Source organism: Nilaparvata lugens, chromosome 1 (genome assembly GCF_014356525.2).
Source record: "Nilaparvata lugens isolate BPH chromosome 1, ASM1435652v1, whole genome shotgun sequence".
Lineage (NCBI taxonomy): Eukaryota > Metazoa > Arthropoda > Insecta > Hemiptera > Delphacidae > Nilaparvata > Nilaparvata lugens.
This window is the reverse complement of record NC_052504.1, coordinates 45,958,126-45,981,507: the sequence shown is the minus strand read 5'-3', so window position 1 is coordinate 45,981,507 and position 23,382 is coordinate 45,958,126. Positions and strand designations below refer to the sequence as shown.

Below are 23,382 nucleotides of genomic sequence, written 5' to 3'. Positions count from 1 at the left end.
ATTTATTGAAAAAAAAATGCTATCTCAGGTTACAAGTTAGGCATCATATATGCTCATAAATGCGGTCCAATATCAAAACTGATGATTCTCCAACAAGAGAAAATTCGGTGAGGTACGTGATAAGACGATTTCAGTGTATATTCGAATATGTTGGGAGGATCTGCTTTTGAGCTTTGGAAAGCAGCCCATTATTTACCACGGTAATTACCAAAGTCATTCATTGTTAGTCGATGCCTATTCCCAACTTGGAAGGGAGCCATTCACCCGGCCGGGAAAAATCCCCGCATATTTTCCGAGTTCACTGAAAAACGACGTATACCACTTTCATCCCAGTTCAAAGTTGAACACATAATACATCCTCTCCCTCCCTCGAACCCTCACCATCCTGCCAGCTGTGCAAAATGAATGCCGACCGGCTTTCAGCCGACATATACAGCTTAATATGAATATTTCCCAGGTATTTTCCGAACTGACATAATATGAAATATTCAGCCAGTCTTGACGAGGAGCATCGATACACATTGAAACAGGCTGCAGCGCTAATTGGATGACTACGATGATGATGATGACGTCGAGATTCATGTACTTCAACAATGTATTTGGAAAAACGAGTGCTTCTTATTTGATGAATTGGAGTAATTTTGAAGTATCTCGATTCTCTTAACTACTGTGAGCCTAAATAAATCATAGTTCAGGAAAATTTTTTGTTAGTATTCCTGCGCTCAGGCTTATGCCTTTTCCTACAGTTACCTCGAAAAGTGACCATTCCTGCACTGATTACAGAACGCATTGTATCACTTTTCCGCTCTAGTGCGCAATGTATTAATTGCGTACTCTTAATACTTTGTGTATTATCTTGCAGCCATCCCAATCAGCTGTTGACATTTTTGGCGTGTATTTTTAATGCGAATTTCTTCTATCTATATTTTTTCTGACTTTCAAATTAATAAAAATGAGAACTCATTAAATTATACATTTTGAATATTATTAATTATTCATTATTTCAAATAATATTTTTTTCATTCATAAATTGATTGGTTGAAAAATTATTTAGAAATTAAGATTAACTCAAAACTATTCAAATTTTCAAATTAATTTAATTCTTAATTTGAATAAATTATCAAGTTTAGAACAAATTAAAGTTGTTATTAATAACAAAATTATACAGACAAATATTTGATGGATTTCAGTCATCATTTTACCCATTATCAACCACTTCTCATATTCAATGGAAACTGTGGGAAAAATGTAATGTGAAATACGTGAGCAAAGTTCCTCTGCTGCACTCAAGAAACCATTCCGTCCTCGCCTACGGCTCGTGCGTAAACTTTTCTTTCGGTGCAGCAAACTGTCACTTTGCGCACTAGTTGCACAAATAACTATTGCAGGTTCTTTCCTAATATTTAACTGAAATATCTTATATTCCGTAAAATTTTATTCTATTTTATTTCTTATTGTAGTAGAAAGGAAATAGATTTGATTTGAGATAGTGATTTCATATCTAATAATGAATATGTTATGTAACATGGATATCCATAGCATATGAATATATAATATATTATATATTATATATTATATATTATATCTATAATATATAATATATAACCATACATAACATGGTTACAGATCTATGCTTAATCAATAGCCATATTAAAATGAACTTTTCAAATAGATAGGCCTAAATCTGCGTTTACACCAAAGTTATTAATTTGTTTTTTTAAATATGGAAAAACTGAAAAATAAACATTTTGTTGATAACTTTGTTGTAAACGCAGCTTTAGTTGAGTCAATCTCCTGATGAAGCTCTTCCCAACACGCTTCCCATTGGGACCAAATAAAGCAGAACTTTTTTTCAATTTTTATACGGTACTTGTTCAGTCATAGTCTATATTTTTCAACTTGTAATAAGTATTTACAGCATTTGGTCGAGTCCGTTGCACATGCAGAAGATACTTCCGAATGCAGGGTTATGTAGTAATTGAAAACAACTTATCTCTCTATTGGTTTCATGCAAGTGAAACACCTTGGACACCAGATCATTTTCTGATTCTGTTGTCCTTACAAGAATCTGAGAAAGCTTCTTTGAGAGAGGAATGTATCAAAACCAAAAAGCTTCAAGTCTGATGTTGTCTGAACACTTTGGAGCCGTAGAAACCTTTGTTTGGTCCTGAGTGCTGATATCATCAACTGTAGTGGTACTCTGCTACTATTTATGATGTGCCTTCTGTATGACAGGAATTCGGATTATAAATTTGCAGAAGGTTGCTTTGTAGATTATCTGCTCGCTTATTACATTCAAGCTAAGCACTTCTACCAGGTCTGGAATATTAATTTACCAAAGTATGTTGTACTGTTGCGCCTCTGCAGCTATTAAACAACCTTGCACGTATCCAATTAATATACAAGAGCGTGGTGTGACATTACCTACAAAATCACACTTGGGTTTAATCTACTTATAATATTTTTGTTTCACAGTTCCCTATTTCTGTGCTACATTTAATAAAGTACTTCTCGTACTTTTAATAAGACTTTTTGTGTAATAGTGGCGTTGATATTTCAATAGTTATCCATATTGAATAGAATTTACCAGTTGAAGTTTTCACAGACATGGAATGATTATTATAAACACGGGATTTTTGTTCACCATTATCAATCTCTGGTAAACTCGGATAAAATTACAGAATTATAGCAGCAGAATATGATAATATATTTATTTATTAATTCAATCATTTATTTATCTATTTATTCATCTATTTATCTATTCATTTATTCATTTATTCATCTATTCATCTATTCATCTATTCATCTATTCATCTATTCATTATTCATCTATTCATCTATTCATCTATCATCTATTCATCTATTCATCTATTCATCTATTCATCTATTCATCTATCATCTATTCATCTATTCATCTATTCATTTATTCATTTATTCATTATTCATTTATCATTTATTCATTTATTCATTTATTCATTTATTCATTTATTCATTTATTCATTATTCATTTATTCATTTATTCATTATCATTTATTCATTTATTCTTTATTCATTTATTCATTTATTCATTTATTCATTTATTCATTTATTCATTTATTCATTTATTTATTCATTTATTATTTATTCATTTATTCATTTATTCATTTATCATTTATCATTTATTCATTTATCATTTATTCATTATTCATTTATTCATTTATTCATTTATTCATTTATTCATTTATTCATTATCATTTATTCATTTATTCATTTATTCATTTATTCATTTATCATTTATTCATTTATTCATTATTCATTTATTCATTTATTCATTTATTCATTTATTCATTATTCATTATTCATTTATTCATTTATTCATTTATTCATTTATTCATTTATTCATTTATTCATTTATTCATTTATTCATTTATTCATTTATTCATTATTCATTTATTCATTTATCATTTATTCATTATTCATTTATTCATTATTCATTATTCATTTATTCATTTATTCATTTATCATTTATTCATTATTCATTTATTCATTTATTCATTTATTCATTTATTCTTTATTCATTATTCATTTATTCATTATTCATTTATTCATATTCATTTATTCATTTATTCATTTATTCTTTATTCATTTATTCATTTATTCATTTATTCATTTATTCATTTATTCTTATTCATTTATTCATTTATTCATTTATTCATTTATTCATTTATTTATTCATTTATTATTTATTCATTTATTCATTTATTCATTTATTCATTTATTCATTTATTTATTCATTTATTCATTTATTCATTTATTCATTTATTCATATTCATTTATTCATTTATTCATTTATTCATTTATTCATTTATTCATTTATTCATTATTCATTATTCATTTATTCATATTCATTTATTCATTTATTCATTTATTCATTTATTCATTTATTCATTTATTCATTATTCATTTATTATTTATTCATTTATTCATTTATTCATTATTCATTTATTCATTTATCATTTATTCATTTATTCATTTATTATTTATTCATTTATTCATTTTTCATTTATTCATTTATTCATTTATTCATTTATTCATTTATTCATTTATTCATTTATTCATTTATTCATTTATTCATTTATTCATTTATTCATTTATTATTTATTCATTTATTCTTTATTCATTTATTCATTTATTCATTTATTCATTATTCATTTATTCATTTATCATTTATTCATTTATTCATTTACTCCTAAGTCCTAACCACCACCCCCGTCCCTCCTACCACTCCCCCCACCGCACCAATAGACGATGCCAGATGTATAGACCCGTCAGATGTATTATAAAAATATTCATCGATTCTTATTTTTATAATCAGCAGTGGTCAACTTAGATCAAATCTATAATGACAACGTTGCAATCATCTGTTACAATTTCCATCGGACTATTTTCTTGCGGTTGACCAAAGCGTGCGTCTTCATTTCTTGAAGATCAAGACAACGTTTGTTATTATTTTTCACGTATTCCCTACCCTCAAGACAATGTCTATGTTAATTATGATCCAGTTTTATTTATTGAATAAGAATTTCAATCATTCAATGCAGACATTGAGCTATTATTGAATAAAGGGTTTTCAGATTTCAATCTCATTCAATGCAGGTATTCAGAAAATGTGATTGTACTATAATGGGCTATGGGTTGAACTTTTTGGAATTCAGAGAACTATTCGATTATTTGGCAAGGATCATATTTATTTTTAAAAGCGTATGCCGATACATATCTAGCACCATTACATAGATAGGTAATCGTGATAGGTAATTCTAGGTAGTCGTGAGATTTGTATACAATGATGTATACATTTATCCATTGAATGAATGAATCATACGTTGAATTCCATTTCGCATAGAGAATGTGGGTCAAATATCGATAAGATTATCATATTACAATGCTGGTTGACAATTGTGAATTCGGTTACACTCACAAAACGGAAAGCTCGGAAATGGAATGATATGATACATTGCTCAGTTTCCGAGTGAGGTATCGCTAAAATTGTTTTGAAACACTGTGTTGTACAACAGAACAATATAAAATACAGGTGATCCGAGTTGAAAAAAATGAAAATGAAAATAAACTTTATTCTGCCTTTGAGTGATACAACATTTAAAACACTAATAGTTTCAGAATTATACTAGCAGCAATTTTTTATAGAAATTGGCATAGAAAATCATATCTACAACTATTTAAATGAAAAATTATTGGTTGAGGTAGAATTTTAGGTGTACGTAGAGAGAAATTGATGAATTTAGTTTTTTCAACATTTATTGCCAATCTGTTTCTGAGATACCAGTTCTGGAGGAGCTTACAATCCTCATTTATTTTGCTGAACAAATCCTCCCATGAATTGCCCGAACTAACATCATCTGCAGAGCAAAAAAATTTCCCATTCAATTTAGCATCACACAGATCATTCACAAAGATAATAAATAGTAAGGCTAAGAGCACTGAGCCCTGTGGTAATCCTGTGTTAACTGTTAGAAAAGGGCTATTTACTTTCGTACATTGGGTTCTATCCTTTAAAAACGAATTAAACCACAGCAACGCTACACCCCTCACCCCAGAACGCTCTATTTTTTCCAAAAGAAGTGTATGTTCTACAGTATCGAACACCTTTCTTATATCCAAGAACAGTGCATTCACATTTAATCCATTATTTACGTTGTTGTGGATGTTTGCCATGAAATCAACCAAGGAACACTCCGTGTTGAACCCTTCGCGAAACCCATATTGGTTTACACTAAAAAATTAAACCTATTAAGAGTTGACGGATAAGTAGTAATTCCTATTATATTAAGCGAGCAATTTCTGTATTTTTATATCAGGTTATTTTTATATCTGGTTATTTATGTTCAACGGATCTCGAAAACGGCTCTAACGATTTTCACGAAATTTGGAACATATAGTAGGTTTATAATATAAAAATTCGATTGCACTATGTCTCATCCCTGGGAAAAGTCGCTGAAAGACATTAAAAGGATAATTCATCCTTGGAAGAACAGATGTCTGTATAATTTCGTCGTCTGTCGATAACTGGAGATGCGACTAATACTGATGAGTATCTCGCGAGAAATATTATCTAGAAATTTTATCAGAATAATCTATTTGTTGACATGACATGGTTAATGACATGACAAGTTAATCATTATTTTACAGTTTCAAGTGATTAGTGAGTGTTATTTTGTTATTCAATTTGGTTTGTAAACAATCTAAATGAGAACTTTTCTGTTTTTAAATATTTGACTCAAAATTGGACCTGAATTCAAGTGTATGAGACATAACCTACTTTTTGGACCATTTATAGTGTATAAATCAAAATTCGGGGAAGAAACAGTTTTGGGCTGTGCTTGTTTGTCCTTCCCCAATCATTTTGAAGAATTGGGTTCTGTTTATCAATAAATAAATAACGAGCGAAGCTCGGTGCCCCGATATTAATATATTACGTGAATCAGAAAAACCCCTATATTTTATTTTTCACTTCTGGAAGCCCACGAGGTGAGTGATCTCATAAATGGTAACCTTGGAATGAAACTAATAAAACACAGCTGCATTGAAGTAGATTTTTAGGATTTCTCCAAAATCGTAAAAACTTTTGAAATAACTTTAGTAGTTAGGGAAGCATTATCCAGTTGAAAATTTTATCGCTGTTGTGAAACTCTGAATGCTGCTATAAAACCAATTGTCAGAAGTAGTATTGGAATCGCACTCTGAATATTTCCACAAAAATATTCCAGTGTTTACATGATTCCAACTTGTAAATCTCATTCATGTAGTGCAGTGAAATTTGAAATGTGCAGATACGATACATTTCCTTCAAAGCTCATAGATTTTTGAATGGTGTTGTTTCCTATTAGTCCAGTCAAAGAAAGATTATAGAGAGAAAAGATTTTACCATGTTTATGGCTTTTTAATGATTGATTGAAAAAATCCGAACTATTCATAAGATCATAGAGCATCATATTCTCTTCAATTTCATGTATAATTTATTTCTTTATTTTGCGCATCTCCCAATGCTCAGAACTTATTCTTTCGATGCATTGTTGTTGAGTGATAAGCCCTGAAAGTGCAAAAAGTTGGAAGAAAAACGGTATTTTCAAAGATTTTAGACTTCTAAAAGTTAATATCTCGAGAACTAAAGAAAATATCACAAAACTCTACTGAACAAAACATGTAGCATGATTTATCTTGTTTAATTTCTGTTCAGTTAGTCATGTCGCTGAAATGCGTTGTTCCCAAGATACATGCATGTAAACCAGAAATGAAAAACCGTAACTTTTAAACCACCCTCATCCTTTAAGCACATGGATGAGGACTTCTGATATGTTTACATTCTAACTAATTCAAACAAAGCTGCGAATTCAAATATTGTGTTCCAAACATTTCCTCCAAATTTCCCTGTCCAATGATCTATTCTGTTGTTAAACTGAATATTGTACACTTAACACTATAAAGGCTGCGAAAATATAGTAGGAAAATGCCTAAGATAATGAAATCATAGAGAATATAATGCTCTATGAGCTCATGATTAGCACGGATATTTCCATCTAGCTGTTTACCCTGTTGTCAATATTTTCAGTAGCAGAAGAATGATTATTTTGGAGCTTCCAACTGGCTGAATTGATCCGATATCCTCGACATTATTAGAATTACTGACGATTTCTTGAAAATCGACATATTTTTGCAGCCATCTTGTTTTTTCCATGATGACAAACATTTTTTAAATTGCCATCATGGTTAATCTCTTCCTACACATCATTATAAAGAGATAGATACCTTTTCCAAGTCTGTACCTTCAAGGAGTCATGAGTTACACGGTTTTCTAATTGTTGGGATTGGCATTTGGTGGAAAAAGCGTTTATCCGCTGCAAACAGTACTTTTTACTCTTTTTTCCGATGACGCTCCAGCCGTAAAATATGGACTTACAACCTCCAACTAGATCTCATTTTGAAGCTTTAGGAATATTCTACAACACTGTGACAATAATACTAGTGTTTGTCTACTGCGAATACATATACAGGGTGGAAAGTGAAATATTGTCCCCGAAAAATGTATGTTTCAAGTTTTTGAAGTTGATTAAATAATGGAAAGAGCGGTCGAAATGAGATGATTCTCTCGAACATGATTGTTTGGTTAATTCTAAACACTTTGGTGATAAAACCAATCCGATATCTCTCACGATAACTGAATAACAAGCGATATAAAAAATTCTGTCAATAATGACAGCCATCTTGTATTTTTCAATAGTGTGCAGTATTTTCGTTGTTACCATCATCAATATTCTTATTCGTCTTGTTGTAACGAAGAGATTGAGACCATTTTTTGCAAGTCTCTATCTTAAAGTAGTCATGAAAAATCGATTTTATATTTCTACCTCATGCGTATGGAAGAACGCACAAGAAATCATGCAGGGTTTTCTTTGGAGGGCGCTGGAGAACTCTTTTTTTGACGTACAGCGCATAAAGATATATCGTTTCAAAGTTTAAAAAACGCTCTAAATTTCATAGATTCAAAATTTCTCCGTATCTCTTGCACAAAAAAAGTTATAACGGAATGAAATTTGAACAAATTTGAAAAAAAAACGTTTTTTTTTGGCTTTTGTAGGTTATAACTAAAAAAATATGCGTTTTAGAGTAAAATTTTATAGAACAAACATTTTTTAGAGGAAGATTTTTGAAATATTTTCTTCTAAAAAAACGGTTGAATATCTTTAACGGTTATTGAAATACAAGCGATATAGCAAAACCATGAAAATTTTGGCGGCCATCTTGTTTCCGAGGTGTTTGCCTGTGATTTCAACTTATCATCATCACGATCCTTATTATGCTAGACCTAACGAAGAAATTGAGACATCTTCCACGGCTGTTACTCAAAAATGACCACGGAATGACATTTGCGCCCGGACTAATTGATCAATATTCCACGTCTAGGTAGTCAATTCCATTTGTTTGTCAAATAAAAGTCCAGTCAGAATCAAATGCAATTGGCGTCTTTAATTAAACAATAATTTCGTCAACTACTGAGAAGTGAGCTTGCAACTACCATATTTCACTTTCCACTTTCCCTTTCCAATTCGCATACTCTGTAGTTCTTTTACATATTTCACTTTTCCCTCTCTATTTCCACAAATTAATTTTATCTATGCTATTCTTTCTTCACCTTGTTAAGGTCAGAGCTCAGTGATGTCGCTCAGTCGCTATAAAGTTGTTCGGTGGGTGAGTAAGAATTCGCTTTTGAACCTGGTCCCGGAAGCCTGGGACCCAGTGAAGCGATCCTGATATGATAATTAATATTTGGATAGTGATCAGCTATACCCATTTCTCATAGTTATACCTATCAATAGACTGATAATATATTCTCGATTTTCAATGGGTATAATGTCATGACAAATAATGTAGCTCTACCAATCAACGCATGTTATCAATGATATAATTGATAAATTTCTGAGGGGGAGGGGTCGAAAAAAGGTTGGAAGTGTTTAATATCATGACTGATAACGTTTTTTCTATGATAGTTATACCTATCAATAGACTGATAATATATTCTCGATTTTCAATGGGTATAATGTCATGACAAATAATGTAGCTCTACCAATCAACGCATGTTATCAATGATATAATTGATAAATTTCTGAGGGGGAGGGGTCGAAAAAAGGTTGGAAGTGTTTAATATCATGACTGATAACGTTTTTTCTATGATCTTTAGAATATGGGTGGCGGGGGGTGCGTCATTGGGCTTAGAGGGAGGAAGCAAACCTCTGTAATGCAGCCACCTTGAGAGAATCCTGGTTATGACGTCATGTATGACATCATGTTGGAGTAATGACAAATGCTTTGGATTTTTAACAAGAGGAAGTATAAAAAATATATATAATAATTCATTACTCCACCCTCTTCTCGAAAGTAAAAGTATTGTTTATTATTTTAATCTACTTTTATTGACCATCAGTCAATTTATCATTATGTATAGAAGACATCGGTAACAATTTCTTCTTTTTCAGGAGTAGGTAGAAACATTTGAAATCATTTTATAAAGTATCAATACCAATGTGATAATTGACGTGAAATCCAAATTCCACAATATTTTATCAACTGTTCACCAGGAAGCAAGGACAGTTAACATAGTTTGAGATGAGTCGTTTCTGGTTAGTGAAACTAATAGGAGTTGCTGAGTGAAAGTTTATAAAAACATCATACGTGATAGATTTTAGAGATCTGTCTTGTCTTATTAATATTTTTCATACAATTCGAAGACGATTTCTTCAACCTTATAGTCGCTTACTAAGGTAATATGTTTCAAACATTTTCTAGTTGGAATGTATCTCTTTTTAAAAAGGGATTACTGTATGAGTTCAGTAAAGATTGAATTTTCAGTCTCCACAATATTATATTAATAGTATCGTACGAGCCGATAGCCTAATCGGTGCACAATCAACTCAGTATAATGACGGATCGGGAAATTACATTGCATTTCAGTCTTGCAGTATTTTCTGTCATTGAATCACTCCAACTTCATGAACTACTTCCAAATTGTTTCCAGGTAGTCACGCTATTGCAATTCGTCAGACTCAGAGCTCATGCAAAACAGTAATTTTCGAGCATCTACCAACTCAGATTCAATTCAGTTACGAAAGTGTCAAGTTGGCACCAGAGATATGACACGATAAAAAAACGATCATGCTTTTCACTTATCAATTTCAATTGGAAAGAAGTTCAATTCAATGGCGTTTAAGACATTTTCACACAATCATAGCAGATTCATTCTTATTGTGTTTTGTGTAGCATTGAATGAATAAATAAATAAATAATGATGATGATGTTGATAAACATCGTATTATACTGTACACGGTCACTTTTTATGATTTCCATACGCATTACATTTGATTCTGATACCTATTTGAGCGACGTAGATCTGGTAAAAGACTATTTTTATTCACCCCCTAGGATTCGTGCATAAAAAAGTTGAAGTGTGATTTCTGAGGATGTCAGGATAGTAAAAATCCGAACCCTCAAACATAAAGGATCAGTTCAATCCATTCAAATGGCTTTTCAGTAACCATTTTTTGACGACATTAACGTTAAATATTCTATGGAGAGGACGAAAACAAAGGATATTTCTTGGGGGACTGGAATATCTCTAAGAAGGGTATCATAATTATTGAGATGATCATTTATTTGAGTAAAATTGTTCTTGAAATTGTATAATAATAACTATTCAACATTATACTCTTCATAACAGATTCCAAGATACTTACAAATTTGATTTTGACAATGCAGGAGAACTGTCACTATAGCCTGGTTTTCACTAGTAGAGTTAGCGGTCGAGTAACTGGCATACTTACTCTACCGAGCTAACTCTACTCTACTTAACTTACTTGGTCGAGTAACTGTTTTCACTACAATTCAGAATAGTAGGTAAAGTGTGTTGTCCAGTGAACAGAAATAACCTTTACATGTCAATAATTTTTAATAAATTAACACTTAAACAATTTAACACTTTAATAAATTAACACTTTTCAATAAATTTATACTTTCAATTATTAAAAAACAATTTATTATTACTTTGCTTGATATAATCACATAATCTTGTTAATTTTATTGTACTGTATACTTTTTGTACTTTTGTTAAATTTATTATTTTGTGATTGTAGATATGCCTGTAAAATTATTTGGGAAATTAATTTTAATTTAAATTTCAATTTTTAATAAATGATAATACTTCTTAAACTTGATAGCTACGGCACGACTCTACTTACTAGCTCGAGACTGTTTTCATTAACATATAGTAGAGGTAGAGTAGAGTGAGAAGCGATGGTGGGGGAAGGCAAGTGGTAGAGTACTATCCCACGGTGCTATACCACTCTACTAAAAACTGGTACTCTACCATGAACGTTTTAATTGGGAGAGTTCACAAGATAGTTAGAACTTGTCCAGGGAACTCTACCACTAGCTCTACTAATGAAAACCAGGCTTATATGGGAAGAAGATCTTTTTTTTCACAATAAAATATTCCAATTCGTCCCACAATGCATGTCCTTTGATGTAGAACGGTACAATGTATTTATTCACAAATATATTTGTGAATAGGTCCAACGATCCATAAGTCGTTCGGAATCCAAGTCCGTTTGTATTAACTCAAACCTGCCATTACCTACGCACAAGTCTATGGTTTAACCCACAGCATAAATACTCATTATCCATGTCAATCTATTCTACGAGAGATTTAATCAAATTAATAAAAACTCTCTATAGGATTACTACTAAAATATTATACTATAGTATACTACTCGTACAAAATAGATTTTTTTATGCTTGACTACCATCAATGCCTCTCTCATGCCAATAATATCTTTAGACATTCAAGAAATTAGTGAAACGGCATTGGAATGCGTCGATATTAGTGCGTACATTTTTATTTAAATCGTGACAAGGTTACATTATCGTCCTTATGCCAAGTTCAGTAACTTTATCAAACAAAACAAGGCATTTCTTCAGGTAGAACAAAACAAATCACCCTCCTTCATGAACTTTTCTACAAGTAAATTATTCTATCAAGATCGAGAAAGAATTCGTACAAACGATCGCGTTACTCAGATTGTGTTAGCTGTCACTCAACTTTGCCCCGCTAATAATATATAACCTGTGGAGGATAAATCTAGGCTATTCAAATTAAAAGTTGCTGGTAATAGGAGATCTGTCAACGCCGCTGAAATATTATGATGGCGTGATGTTTGACACAGTTACACGCGTCACGCATGTTCGCCGCTCGATTCGACGTCGACCCACGGCGCGCAGCGATTAAAAAGCGTATCGATAAGGCATTGTTTTACATACTAATACGGCTGTTTGCTCTGGGCTGCGCTGCCCTATTAATAGCAATCCGGCGGAATGCAACGTGATGGCGATAAGAGCAAATTACAGGTCGCGCTAGGACCTTACTCGATACGAATTTGATTAAACTGTATAAATCATTTTAAAACGGCCCTCGTAATTGACCTCGAGAGAGATCCTGCAGCGAGATGCATGCTAATCGAGCGTGTGTGCTAAGGTGCCACTGAACTTGGCTTGCATGAACAAATCCTGTGGCATGCCTATTAAAAGCCTGTTTAGAATGTAAAAAGTCAATTCTCACGGTAATTTTCAATGAAAACTGGCTGGTGTCATGAGACTTGAAGTTCAAATCGCTTTTACGCGAGTAATTATTGTAAGAATCAATTTCATTAAATAATTGTGATAAGAGTGACAATATTTCATTGTAAACGTGATCAAAAAAGTGTGTAGCATGAGACATTGAAGTTCAAATCTCATATTTACAAGTTTATAACTCTTATAAGATTAATTTTTTTATAATGAACTTAAAGAAATTCCAAAAAACTTACCATCGAATATTTGAGTTCAAATCAAGTTCTCAAAAATAATTATTATTCAACATAAGAAGGTAAATACAGTATATTACCTGCAGCCGGTGATAGTTTTGTGACCACTCCCCATCTCTGCTTCCACTGAAACATTTAAATTACAAGTATGAGAAACAATCATCTAAATATTGATCGTTTTCGATCAAATAGGATAACTTGAGTCTATACAATTTGAAAATGAGAAAGTGAGTTTAGGGTTTTTGGAAAATAAGAGTCGTACAATATTACAGGCAGTTTTCTTATATTTGTGCCGTCACAAATCAATAAGATAGCTTACTAATAAAATGTGGAATGTGAATGCGGTTTTTCTGTCATAATCATGACAGAGTTCACTAACAATATTTATAATTCCAATTTCCTAAAAATATGTACGGTAGGCTACTATGAGCACAAGGTTTGTTCTGTGATTACAATAACTGAGCACAATAACTGAAGAACGATATTTCTAAGTAAATATCGGCTGATCCGCATAAAAAATATAAAAATAGCATACAATTTTTTTTCCATAAAGGACAGCATAACGTATACACCATAGGTATGAGCTTAGCAAGCTGAGCTTACCATGGGTCCGATTTTCTATTTCAAGTAGAGAGAGATGTAGAAGCGTGACATTGTCGTGCATCCACGGCATAACCATATTCTCAAGACTGCATGGTGGGTGCGATCCTAGTGTTCCTTAACAACAGATGTACTAAAACGAATGTGATCAAAAATCTCTAGATTATTAATAAAATAGATGGTATCTTACCTTTTTGCAGTCTCTGAACTTGAGCCAGCCGTCAATGACGACCAGATCGCTGGTTTTAGACGCAGTGTCCACTTGCAGGACCTCGTCGACTTCAGCGTCCGTCAGAGACACGCACCCCTCCCCCACGCTGCGTGCCGGTGACGCCTCCTGCTCCATTGGCTAACACTCGCTTGATAACTTAAAAATTATCTATCTTTAACTCGAAGGTTGAAAATCTAAATCAAGGTTTAAAATTATTATTGTAATAAATTTCATTGTTTTAAGTGTTGATATGATCATGTACAAGTCTCTAGAAAACGGTGTTATTTATAATAAAGAGTGATGAATGAAAGTTATTCTAGAATGTGGTGAAAATTTTATTGGCACTCCACAACAAACTTATTTGGAGTAGGCTAACTGAGCATTCCCTACATTTCATACGAGATAAATACGATAATAACTTAGCCTATTTGAATTCTAATACAATCAAATGTATCAGTTATTATCAAATTGTATTATTATGTATGCATTCTTTCGATTGATCATTTTTTATATGATCGTTTATCATCGATCTTTTTTAATTTTATTTGTTCCAATAATTCTATTTTTTGGACATTTTATTAATTTATCAAAATTTGGGAATGGAATAGATTTGGGCCAAGCCTGTTGTTCCTTCCTAATCATATTTATATGATTTGTGATTCTGTCCACGAATAAATAATTTCTAATTCAGTTTTATAATTTAGTACTATTTTCTAATTTTCTAATTCTAATTTCAATTAATGATACCTTATAGATGACAGAAATACTTTATCTATACAAATAAGATTGATGCTTTAAAAACTCAACTCAACTAAAATGTCTAATCAGCCTATTCAAGAAAATCTCAAACTAAATACCATTAAACAATAGCATATTTTGCATTCTGCAATCTTATTTTACTTTTTCGAAATCAGTTGTTACTGAAAATGAGAATCATGTGAAGGATAGACTCACTGAAAATAAACTAACTAAAGAATGGGAATCTTAAATGGGAATTAGTAACGGTACCGGTAATCACATTTTTCAGCATACCATGAACAATAACTATACAAGTTCCTATCATGAATTGCTGATACAGAATTATTTATAATAGAAATTGAATTCAAATAACTAGATCACTATAAAATACTTCATAGGATACTCAAATGTAAATAAGCTTTAATAACAAGATTATAACGATAACCTAATATCACATTGATGATAAATGATATACTTGTTCAATGAAAACTTGTACTTGTACAAGTTTAACTTATACTTGTACTTGTTTTGGGGGAAATTTTTCAACAAAAAAAAAGTTGTGATAGCAAACGAGTTACTAAATTACTGGATGTTTCAACGTATTCCAGAATTAAGAGTTTCAGCCACTTTATATTTTTACATAACAATTTTTCAGCACTTTTCCACACCGGCCGTCAACTTAGTTATTAATCTCAACCACGACTTTTGTAAGAGGATGGTTAGGGTTGCTCCGTTGGCGAGTGTGACCGTCTGAGAGAGTGATAAGCGCGCTACTGACGAAGTAACGATGCTACAGCACACAACACGTGTGCCGGTCTTGAAGCTGCGCGCAAGTCCCCCGACGCTTAGACACCCCCTACACACAATCGCGACGCGCCTCACCCAACATCAGAGCCCCCCATGACCCCTACTTTGCCACAGCTCAGCCAAATCGAGTTCCATCCACTGTCCCCCCCATTTGAACCCGAACAATACTATAGCTCTCTCAGGAGCTGGGTTACTATCAAATTACGGGGAATGCATGCCGAAACAACGCGATTTGGCTGCATCTGACACCCTTTTCTCAGCGTTTCGCTACTCCCCACTTACGACACATCAACTCAACTAATAAAATCTCTGGTGGATGATATTATAATATAATATGCAAGCTAAGAGAATTCATGCATTTGAAATCAACAGCAATGGTAGTTTTATTGAGACCTTAAACAAAAAGAAAATATTTTTTTCTAATTCAATTTTTTTTTGTTGAATAGTCAACTATTTATAAGAGAATATACAGTGATGAAACAACATTTCTTGGTAATGGGGGGGGGGTTGACTGGCTGAATATTTCCCTATATAATGGGAGGTGTGTTCATAGGCTTGGGCACCCCTGCAAAAACTACTTCAAGATTAAATCAATAGGCAGTCGAAATATTGAGGTAAACAACCATAATGCTTTGAATGATAAGAATAAGACTTGATTAATTAAATTTTGAAAGCAAAATCTATCTTCTATAATTTTTGGATGAAAATCAACGATTCAAATAGAATTTGATCAAATCATAATATAACTAGTAGTTCTGTGAACAGTAGACATCGCGCAGTTATAAACCGCAGCCTCCTCTTATACTGTCCATCAGAGTAAATCCTATCGTGTAAATCTTGTCGGCGAGATATCGGTGTGAAAACGGCTAATGGCTGTTGGGGTTGGTGTATCAAAGATGCTAACATCAAAAGCTAATCTCCTTCAAGACATACAGGACAGTCCAAGTTCAAAGCAGTGAAAGTTCGAGAGACAATACTATGTTATTTTAGTTATTAAATGCATGCGTTATTGCACGCAATCAATAGTTCATTCATTTATTTATTCACAATGGAGACAACGAGTTTCCCCAAATATGTCTCCTTAACAATAAAAATTGTACAGAAAAATAAAAATAATACGAACTTATGCAATAATAAATAATACAAACAACAAAATTACCACCTAATTCAAAAATGAAAAATACAAAGATTTCAAATACTAGTGAAAAAAGTAAAAATAAAACAAATTGGAAATTCAAAATTTATAAAAATTAAAGAATATAATAACAAATAATGAACAAAAATGTTATCAATAGAATAAATAACATTTATAACTGAACGACGTCCCAAACCATATGCACATCCACACTGATACACCAACTATTTATTTGATCTGATCATGCTTATACAAGATTTAAATTATCATAATAACGCTTTCCGGAATTTAGCGCGAGAAAACCAGACGACATCTAGGCGCCCAGACAAGCTGTTATAAGTTCTCTGCATCCTATTTAATAGTGCATAAAAATTGCATTCAATGAGGCATGCAATTTATAGTCTACACAGCTGCTGATTTTTTACCAATTTACATTGAGATATTGAATTGCATGCGTCATGGAATGCGATTTATAATCCACTCGACAGCTGATTTATGATGAATAATTATATAGTTTGATTTTTACTCTAATATTGGTGTATGAAGGAGGCTTCTTTTTCCTTTTATATTATCCTTGAAGTGCAAAATTTACAAAAACCTTGTATATACGTCAAAGCGCAATTTAAAAAGGAACATTCCTGTCAAATTTCATGAAAATCTATTACCGCGTTGCGCCGTAAATGCGCAACATATAAACATTTAAACATTAAGAGAAATGCCAAACCGTCGACTTGAATCTTGGACCTCACTTCGCTCGGTCAAAAACATACTAGTAGTTCTGTGAACAGTAGACCTCACGCAGTATTCTCATCCACAAGTACCTGATTGAAACTATAGACCTTATGGAAATACAGCAATAGACTGGCTTCTCCACACATCTGTGTAATCACTTGTCAGCAGATTTATGATGAATAATTCTATAGTCTGATTTTTACTCTAATATTGGCGTATGAAGGAGGCTCCTTTTTTCTTTTATATTATCCTTGAAATGCAAAATTCCCAAAAACCTTGTATATACGTCGACGCGCAATTAAAAAAGGAACATACCTGTCAAATTTCATGAAAATCTATTACCGCGTTTCGCCGTAAATGCGCAACATATAAACATTCAAACATTAAGATAAAGCCAAACCGTCGACTTGAATCTTAGACTCACTTCGCTCGATCAATCATACTAGCAAGCCAGTGCGACTAAATCCAGAAAGTTGAACTTCATTTTGACTAGTGTTAACTGGTAAATGAATGTAATATATATTTAATATGTATTTTAAGTCTTAGCTAGTTTATTATATCCAATATTGATATTGAGGATAGTCAATGAAAGGGTTATAGAGGGAAAAGTTTGGGAATTTTTGAAACCGCAATTCTGTTCAGGGTAGTGAAGAGGAAAAACATGTTTTTATTTAAAACGTCACAAATTGAGACTCAAATATCTCGAAAACGATGAGCGATATATATTATGGAAAAGTGGTATTTCTAGACAACATCCAGCATTCATTCCTCTGAGCATTCATTGCCTGCACTAATTGTAAGACAGCAGCTTGTTCAGTCATGGAATTTTCTGTTTCTTCTTAGCATCTTCTTCTTCTTCTTCTTCTTCTTCTTCTTCTTCTCTTCTTCTTCTTCTTCTTCTTCTTCTTTCAAACAGGGATTAGGCTATTGCCTATTCCGACTCACATTCAGCTTATTAGAATAAAAAATAAAATAAAAAATAAATAATGTATAAACTAATAACATTAATATAATCTAATCTAATAACGTCACTATCATTATAAGCACCACTATAATCTACTGTTTTATTTATCATAATCAGTAATAATTATTGCCACCTTTTCCGTGGCCTGCCTATGCCTATTTTGCCTATCGGTTGATATTTGAAAATTCTCAATGGAAGCCTATCAGCTGACATTCGTTCCAGATGTTCTTTCCATTGTTGATGATACAATGCAACTCTCTCATTCAGGCAGAAGATATTTAGCTACTTCCTTACATCCTCATTCCTGATGTGATCTCTTCTGTCACAGCCCTTAGTTTTGCGAAGGAATCTCATCTCAGCTGCCTGGACTTTACTCTCAAGTGGTTTTGATGTTACCCACGATTCACTACCATAGACTAATAGTGGAGCTGCCATTGTTTTATAAAATTTCATTATCGTGTTTGTGGTAGCTTTCTTCCCCAATGTCCTCAAATCATTTGGAACCTTCCTATTTTCTTCTCCACATCCAATTCATCTTTATAACTAATGTCACAGCCCAGATATGTGAATTGAGAAACTTGCTCCAATACCTTGTTGTCTATCACAATCTTCGATCTTATTGGGTACTTTCCTTTAAAAGCCATGATTCTTCTTAGCTTTTACAAGAAATTTCTTAATCTTCTCCTTGGCAGTTGATTATTATTTACAGTAATTTCTGCAATATTAGCAACTCTTACTTGCGCACAGGATTTTCAAATATTTTTGAATATTTATTTTGCTGTAATAATAAAATTGTTGTCTACCACAATCTTCGATCTTATTGGGTAATATCCTTCAAAAGTCATTATTCTTCTTAGCTTTTACAACAAATTTCTTAATCTTCTCATTGACAGTTGAAAATAAAGTTTTTGAGTTTCTTTGGTGACAGTCGCTACTGAGCTTATTATCCTGACTACAGTGTTTTCAGGAATGACTACAAGCTGCTAGCCAATTTTCCATGTGAAACTCCGGTAGTTGGTAATTATAGAATGTTGAGGTGCCCTTGATGAAACATACGATAGCGCACCCTGCAATGGTCAACTCTTTCGAGAGTTGTAATATTTTATATAATAAAATATTCTAGAACTTTCTGTGATATTTGCATGGTTGAATGCTGCAATGAAGAGTGTGAAAAAAGCCAACGAGTCTAAACGGGTGAGGTGAGAGAGGTTCACAGCTGCCTCCAGCTTCACCCTTGCAACCCTGCAGCCTTGCAGACCGATCAAACATTCATGCACTTCCTGCTTTTCTGCGCTCACCCACACACCTTACGACCTTCTCTCTCCCTCACCCTACCACCTTTCGACCATCTTTCTCGCACCAAATCACCAATCGCAATAAATTGCGTCTTCACGTCCCTCAACTCCCCCTAACCACAACCTCATCACTTTTTGACACCACTTCTTTTGTATATGGAATAGCAAATATAAAAAGGAAGCTGACATATTTCATTCATGTCACATCGTCTCTGTCAGTGGTTTGGATTTGTCAGTTCTGCATGATATTCCAAGATTTATAAAGGGGAGGCCCTTGTAATACGCTTCACAAAAATAGTTTTTCCAGGTAGATTCACACTCTCATCACACAGCACACCACTCAACTCAACCAACGTCACTAGCAAACACAACGTTTGCATCTAGAGAGGCATATCGAATGTAAAAACGTTATTGTAGCGTTTTTCATGTACGGTATGCCGATTTCGTAAAGTAATAAGGTTTCGATCAGAGTTTGTTCAGATGTAATGGAACTTCCATTTGAGTTAATTTATTATATTTCTATTCATCCTAATGTTTTTTGTCCTTATTCATTTTTTCATTGTTACATATGCATGTGGCAACCCCTAGACAATGCTGATCTAGCAATGTATTCCTACTACTAGCTATTAGTTTTGTTAGACACTCTATTGCGTGCAATCAGATCTCGTGGGGAGCACATCGCCTGTATCTGTTAATAATGTTTATAAGTCCTCGACTTTGGAAATTACAGTAAAGTATTTTTTTCGAATTTTAATTCCTCCCAATGTTTTTTTCTTTTAATTAATTTTTTCACTATAGGTACGATTTTAAGAATGCGATGAGTTTCTCGAAATCAGACTGACTATTAGTAAACAAGACTAACCAAAAGATCTACATAAGCTTATTCAAATTTGAAGCTAAAAAATAAGCTGGAGACTCAAGTTTCAAGTCTTATTACTAAATGTTTTTGTGGAATGTACAAAAGTGGAATTGTGTTACCACATCAAGTTGAAAATATTATTATTTTTGTAGAAGCACAAAAATAATTATTGATGAGAATTCACAAACGTTCAATTCATTGTATAGTATATCGACTAATATTCGACTGCTAATGTATTTGGTAAGTCAGAAAGAGATGAACATTCGTGTTATTCATTCAAACTTGAGTTTCCAAAACGCATAAATCGAGCTCATTGTAATTGAACGAGCGTTAGCGAGTTCTCAAATTTGACTCACTCAAGGCCAAAGTCGTTGTCCGTCTTTTTGTATGTTTTACAATAACTTTATAAAGAATTGATCAATCATCTAAAAATTTTGAACACATATTCTTCGAATCTTTTTACAGGTCTAGTTCGTTGAACAACAAAATTGACTCACTCCTTCGTCCTTTTTACTTTCCTTACCCCATTACCATAGGAAAGTATTGCTTTCCGAAAAAATTAAGGTACCTCAATTTCTATACGTTTCAAGGTCCCCTGAGACCAAAAAAGTCGTTTTTGGTTATTGGTCTGTATGTGTGTGTGTGTGTGTGTGTGTGTGTGTGTGTGTGGTGTGTGTGTGTGTGTGTGTGTGTGTGTGTGTGTATGAGTGTATGTGCGTCTGTGTACACGATATCTCATCTCCCAATCAACGGAATGACTTGAAATTTGGAACTTAAGGTCCTTACAATATAAGGATCCGACAAGAACAATTTCGATCGAATGCAATTCAAGATGGCGGCTAAAATGGAGAAAATGTTGTCAAAAACAGGGTTTTTCGTAATTTTCTCGAAAACGGCTCCAACGATTTTGATTAAATTTATACCTAAAATAGTCATTGATAAGCTCTATCAACTGCCACAAGTCCCATATCTGTGAAAATTTTAGGAGCTCCACTCTATGTATGCAAAGTTTGATTTTAGATTCCCAATTCCACCTAAAATTGAAAATAAGCTCGAAATTCGAGAAAATGTGATAATCAGATTTTTAGTATCGGTATATGAAAATAACATTGAAAGTGCATAAGAAAAAAATTGTTTTGATTTATCATTTAGTCAGCTGGAATTATTTCAGTAAATTTCCCTTAAATTAAACTTTAGTTTTAATTAACTAATTTTTAGTTTAACCCGTTTAGACTGAAACGGGTTGAGATATCGATGTGCGGGTTTCGCCATTAATTTTCTTTTGAAATTGTGTATCGAAATCATTTACAGACGACCATGTCCCCATTCGAAAAAATGAATTTTGTTTAAAAATTGAGCTGGATTCGAAAAAGTTGGATCCATATGACGGATCCAAGATGGCGGACAAAAGCTTTGAAGCGATAGAGTAGTTTTTTTTTAACTGTGATAGGCTCCCAATGGAACCTACTGTCATTTCATACTTGTAAAAGAAATATTAAGCTATTTCCATAATAATTCTCACAAACTCTGTATAGTTACAAGTAGCGGATTTCAATGTTCAATGCAACAGTCCATGAGCGAGATCTTCAACCCAGGGGGTCACTAGTGAATAATGTAAAGCAAATTCTATTATTTATCCTCGAACTGATCAATTAATAGCTCACTTTTCAATATTATGGAGATAAAATTTCACAATTTGAAAAAAAATCGCGCAAGCGCTTAGTTAGTTTGTTTAGATGTTCACTACCCATTTGATAGGTGGTTAGCGGTGGGGGTATAATGTGATGCGATGGGTAGTTGAGGAGGAAGTTACATGAATGAATAATTCATCAACTCATCCCTTCCAGATGCAGACGCTCTCAGATGATCTTGAGTGAAGGGTGCTAGAACTGAATCATGCTATCTCTAAACCAGGAAATCACGTTAGATTACAGACGAATATGAAGATGTGAAATGAACAAGAAATTATCATAGAAACAGTAAAATGTTGAACTTGTGAAAACAAAATAAGAACTTTAAGAAAGTTTGCAAATTACTTGATGAATTGAATTTACTTCTAAGATGTACTGTTTACGATATTTCTTAGAAAAAAATTAAATATAGTACCGGTATCCAAATATTTCTTAGAAAAAAAAATGAAATACAGTATCCCAATACTCAACAAGTATTATTTTTGTACCCGCTTCTGAGACACAAATTACTTGAGAACCTTGATTCTTGCAAAAGTTTGTACAGTAGTTGAATATGCAGACAATACTTCAACATTTTAGAGCATGAATATTTTTTTTCAACACAAGTAGGGTATAATGGTATCTCCATGATAGCCATGATACATTATGGTTTATGAGTAGTATGCCTTCATACTACTGTTTATTCTAAACAGAGCTGAATGTATATCTATTTCAAACATGCAGCTCTGTTTTTTCAACGTTTATTTATTGGAATAGCTGTCAATACAGTTTAATTTCGATCACAACTGAAGCCAAATATTTCCTTCAAAATAAATTTCAATCCTGGATCAGTGCGATGCCTAGTAAGCGTAACTGAATCAAGTGTTCAATTAATCCCGGCTTGTGTATTAACCCAATATTAGAGAGAATTTCACGATGGTTTCTTTTGAGCCGTAATTAGACATCAA

At 32.7% G+C, this 23,382-nt stretch overlaps 1 protein-coding gene across 1 annotated transcript in view; it reads right to left on the bottom strand.

Annotated features, from left to right (window-relative positions):
• Nucleotides 1-15,989, bottom strand: part of LOC111049973 — a 385,365-nt gene extending 369,376 nt beyond the window's left edge. The window contains exons 1-2 of the mRNA XM_039428861.1: nt 14,194-15,989; nt 13,484-13,529 (exon numbers count right to left, since the gene is read on the bottom strand). Coding sequence (XP_039284795.1) covers nt 13,484-13,529; nt 14,194-14,349 — 202 coding nt within the window. The 5' untranslated portion in view covers nt 14,350-15,989. The remainder of the gene's footprint in view (nt 1-13,483; nt 13,530-14,193) is intronic.
• Between the last annotated feature and the right edge of the window lie 7,393 nt (nt 15,990-23,382).